We start from the raw sequence: 5,117 nt of genomic DNA on the forward strand, positions 1-5,117 counted from the left end.
GAAAATTATGTTACTGTATCTTTTTTTTTGGACGAAAGGAAAATTATGCTACATATCAGATATCTATATCCCCCCAAAAACACACTAATCACCAAAAAAAATATCTTATCATATATTTCCTTCCACAAAAAAAAAACACCCACCAATCCACTTATTAATTTATTACTATTTTTTTTTTCTAAAAATAAATTTAATTAAATAAATTTTTTTTTAAAAAAAATCATTCATCTTCAACCTCAAATCTTGCCTATCTTCAAGTTTCAACAAGAGATGTGTAACCTTCAACAATGTCGAATTAATCGTAAAATCATATCAAATTTAATCACAAAATAATAATAATAAATGATATTATTGTTCTTTTTAACGAAAATATTTTTTTACAAATAATTAAGGTGACTATAATGTCGATCTGGAATTAATTTTTATAACTATTCGACTTTTATGACTTAAAATTGAAGAATTACAATGGTTAAACATTAACTTAGCAAATTTATATAATTTTGAAATCGATGAACGATGACTATTTTTTATTGAAGATGAAGGTTTTAGGATGAAGATGACATAGGTTGATATATAGATTATATATCGATAGTTTTTCAACAAAAAACAAGATGAAGGTCAAATTCAACTCATTAAAAGGTTAATAAAGTTACCAATGGTATAGATTGGTTGAAGATGAAGTATCTAAAAGTGGAAAGCTAAACGTCGCCCTCGAATATCTAACTAACGCCTGCAAAATAAACTAAAATTACAAATTTACCCTCTCAATTTACCCCCCTCTTCATACTACCCACCACCACCACCACCACCTCATCCTCCTCCTCCTCCTCTTTTAACCACCAACTCCTTACCTCTGGTTTCACGATTTACACACCCGCGGTTATGACGAGTAAGGACAAAGGGAACGCCGGTGGAGAAAAATGTGTGATTTTTTTAATTTTTTTGAATTCGCGGCAAACGCCTAAATTTTTCGCACGTCCTAGGCTAAAACGTCTAGTTCGTGCGATCAATCGTGTGGTTGTATGAAAAATCTCGGCGTTTGAGGTGAAACGTTTAGTTTTTTAGAATAGCCTAGGCTGAAACGTCTAGTTTTTTAGAATAGCCTAGGCTGAAACGCCTAGTTTTTTAGAATAGCCTAGGCTGAAACGCCTAGTTTTTTAGAATAGCCTAGGCTGAAACGCCTAGTTTTTTAGAATACCCTAGGTTGAAACGAAAAAACTAGGCGTTTCAGACTAGGGTATTCTAAAAAACTAGGCGTTTCCTAGGTTTCGATTTTTTTTAAAAAAATTATTGCAACGTACTGATTTCGTACGGTTCGATGACCCTTCAGCGAGTGTCTAAGGTTGTGTTTCTTGTATTTCGTCGTTGTCCATAAGATCTAATGAATTTGATTTTGCAAAATTTAAAAAATTTCTTTAATTTTGAAACTCATGGTGGAAGGGGTGGTTGTTCGATGAGCATTGGTGGCCGTTGACCACTAGAGAAAACGGTAAATGAGATAAAATTAATTATTTTTATAATCGTTATTATAAGGATAAATATGTAATTTAATTTTATTTTGCGGGCGTTAGTTAGATATTCAAGGGCGATATTTAACAACCCTCATTTAAAATTATATAAATTTAGTTTGATTTTAATTAAAAAAAAAATTCATGCTTGTTAAAAAAAAATAAAAGAAAAAAAAAAACAAACAAATTCCAACCAAACAATCCTTTAATGACTGTGTAGCTTAGGTGTTAGATTGAACGGCTAGGATTAGACAAATGTGATATCAATGGTCTAGATTAAAAATATTAGTGTAGTCGACCATAGTCGTCCGTAGTCGTGCGTAGTTGACGACTACGCTAGAATTTTTAGTTAATAAAATATGTGCTACATGATAGTATATTAGTGTGACACCTCTCATTCAAGTATAATGAAAATGTTTTATATAGAGATTACTTAAAAAGATTTAAATTAAAAATCTAACCATCTTTTATCTGCGTATCTTTTATTCAAGATATTATGGACATCTAAAATATGTGTAATTTATATGTGGATTTATAGTTTATGAAAATCTATTAGTTGTTTTTGTTTTTTTTTTTTTTTTTTTTTTTTTTGTTTGCGGGTTTCATTGTGTACTTTAATTTTGGAACTCATTATTTATGTTTTGTATTTATTTGGGATTATTACCCAAGTAAGTAATGATAAAATATACTTAAAAAAAGAGTTGAGGTTACCATACCATTGTAATTGGTAAATCCAGTGATATAATTGGAACTTAAATCCAGCATTTCCAAATTCCTTAGCTGATGCAAAGCTGTCATCATGCAAATCTTTAGTCAATTATTAATTCTTTCTTAAGAACACAAGTGATTGATTATTTGGATGCTTACCGTCAATTGGAACATTTCCTCTCAATCGATTGTCGTTCAAGTTCAGAGTGTGGAGTGATTGGAATTCAAACAGTTGGCTAAATATGTTATTATCTAACTCATTCCTAGCCAGATCCAGTACCTTAAGGCTTGATGACAAGTTTGTAGAACCTGCATATTATTATATCATCATGAGTATATATATATTTGACAATTACCACCTACAGTTGTTGCTGTTTTAGCAATTACCACCTAGAATTTTTTTTTTTTTTTGTTTGTTTTGAATTTTACCACCGTCTATTTTTAAAAACATCAAAATTTCCCACCTACTTAGCTGAAGTGTGGTGTCATGTGGGGCCCACGAACTACCTTCTCATCTTATTTCCCTCCTTTTCTTTCCTTCTCTCTCACTTTCTCATTCCCCTTTATTGTACGCCTCTCAAAATCGGGGAAAAACCTCAAATTAAGTTACATATTCATGTTAATTATTTCATGAATTATAATTCTTTCCAATTTTGAGAGGAGTACAATACATAGAAATGAGAAATCGAGCGAGGAGGAAAGAAAGGGAGAGATTAGGTAGTTAGTGGGCTCCACATAACGTCACATTTGAGTTGAAAGTCAAGTAGGTGAGAAGTTTTGATGTTTTAAAAATATTTCGTGGTAAAATTCAAAATATAAAAATGTAGGTGGTAATTTCTAAAACAACAATTGTAGGTGGTAATTGCTATAACTGTATATATATAGTTACATAAGAGCAAAATATATCAAAAGTGTGTCAATCGTACCATTACAATTAGTGATGCCAGTGATCGAATTATCATCTAAATATAACTCTTCCAAATTCTTTAGTTGATGCAAAGCTGTCACACATATTTATAGCTTTAATCAAATAATTAAGTAAATAAATTATTTCATAAATTAACAGTTAGCTGAACTAGTAATTCCATGCTTACCATTTAATGGAACAATTCCTCTCAGATGGTTGGCTCTCAAATTTAGAGTGTGGAGTGATTGGAATCCAGATAGTTGGCTAATGATGTTGTTATCCAACATATTCAATGATAGATCCAATACCTTAAGACTTGATGACAACTTTGTAGAGCCTATATTATTATAATATCATTATTAGTGTATAATTGTAGTTACAACAGATCAAAAATAATGCATCCAGTAGTAATTGTGAGTTAATTAACTCTACCTCTTTGTAGACAATGAAAATTAATTAAAATAAAACAAAATATATTTTGTTCTATTGGTCAAGTATGCCAAGTAGGTTTTTTATTGCTTTTGAGGCATTTTGGTGTCAAAACAGGGTTTTAATGCTATACTGTATACAAAACAACAACTAATGTGTTTAAAAAAAAAACAACTAATGTAAAATTTCTAACGATCCTTAGCATTAATGGGAATAATTTATATTCAAACTAAAAACAATGGGAATAATTTACCGTTATTATTTCGGAAGCCGGTAATCTCAGTACCTCCTAAACCCAACTCTTCTAAATTTTGACTAATGGCCACAATATCTGCTTCATCTCAAGAAATAATATATAATTAGGTATGTAAATTTGAAAATATAATGGCGCTAGATTCACATATTTTTAGAAATTGATAGACATACAAAGTAGTTTCAAGCTTACCATGAAGTTGTAATCCCTCCAAATTGTTGTAGTCTAAAAATAGATATTTGAGTTGTGAAAATCCACATAATTGTGATAGGCTACTTACATTAAAACTATTGCCTCGTAAATTAAGTAACTCAAGACTTTTAAGCTTGGATGACAACTTTGGTGCATCTATTTCAAATTGAAGCAGATTTAGCATGGCAATTTAGTCAAGAAACAAGTCATCCACTAATCCAAAATACACAAAAGTAATGATAATATAAATAGTGTTGAAGTCTAATGCATTACCTTTATCCTCATCCCAACTTTTAATGCTCATGGAAGTGAGATTAAGTTCTCGAAGTTCCCGAAAAGGATGCAATACAGATGCATTAAAATGCACTTCAACAATTGGGTATAAATTATTCTCTAGAGAGAGAGAAACTACTCGAGAATTGAGCCCACAAGCAACACCTTCCCAATCACCACAACAATTGCTTGTTTTACCTTCCTTCCAGGAGGCTAACCACTCAGATCGAAGAATTAAGGGAAATTGGTCTCCCAAGTTTTGTTTAAGCTGCAAAAGAGCAGCTTTTTCTTGTTCCGAACACCCATTTACTTCAACCCAAGTAGCCAATACCGTCATCATCCATAACCACTTACCTACCCCTTTCATTTTTTTTTTAATTGCTAACTTTATAACAAACAAAAAGTTATAGGTTTTTTATTTTTGAATGAAAAAAAGTTATAGGTTATGTACTCAATATGCTTATATATATACTCAAATTATATTCATATAAAATTCTGAAATTTCTTAAATGTCATTCTTAGAGCCTATTCTCATATGATTATTTTTAGTTCAATTCAGCTCCTAATTTTCTTTTCTTATAAAATATTCAGTTTTGTTTAGTTCAGCTCAAATAAATTTAGTTCAATTCAACTCATTTCAGTCAATGAGATTAGGCCCTTCATACACATACATAGTTCTATTAAATTAGCCGATTAGCCGAAGACCTTGAATTTTGAGTCAACTGTGACAGTGAACTGTGCTACATACCAAGAGATTAGTAAATCAATCGAATTGTATATCCCCACCCAAGAATACTAGAAAAATATGACCCATGAGGACAATAAGATAATTGGTACATCTGATATG

The 5,117-nt window shown here is 30.9% G+C and overlaps 1 protein-coding gene across 1 annotated transcript; it reads right to left on the reverse strand.

Annotated features, from left to right (window-relative positions):
* Nucleotides 1-4,187: 4,187 nt before the first annotated feature.
* Nucleotides 4,188-4,607, reverse strand: LOC145610442 (receptor-like protein 14). Its single transcript, XM_081665785.1, has 2 exons — nucleotides 4,271-4,607; nucleotides 4,188-4,210 (listed from the first exon to the last, which is right to left on the reverse strand). Exons 1-2 carry the CDS (start codon nucleotides 4,605-4,607, stop codon nucleotides 4,188-4,190), a joined length of 360 nt encoding a protein of 119 aa, XP_081521911.1.
* Nucleotides 4,608-5,117: the final 510 nt, after the last annotated feature.

The sequence above is a fragment of the Chenopodium album genome, chromosome 24, assembly GCF_948465745.1.
Source record: "Chenopodium album chromosome 24, dcCheAlbu1.1, whole genome shotgun sequence".
NCBI lineage: Eukaryota > Viridiplantae > Streptophyta > Magnoliopsida > Caryophyllales > Amaranthaceae > Chenopodium > Chenopodium album.

Excerpts from the sequence above, each read along its gene's own strand:
- LOC145610442 (XM_081665785.1), bottom strand. The coding sequence starts at position 4,607 with ATGACGGTATTGGCTACTTGGGTTGAAGTAAATGGGTGTTCGGAACAA. Across the intron at positions 4,211-4,270 it reads AAGTTGGGATGAGGATAAAG|TGGATGACTTGTTTCTTGAC; the intron begins GTAATGCATTAG and ends ATTTTGGATTAG.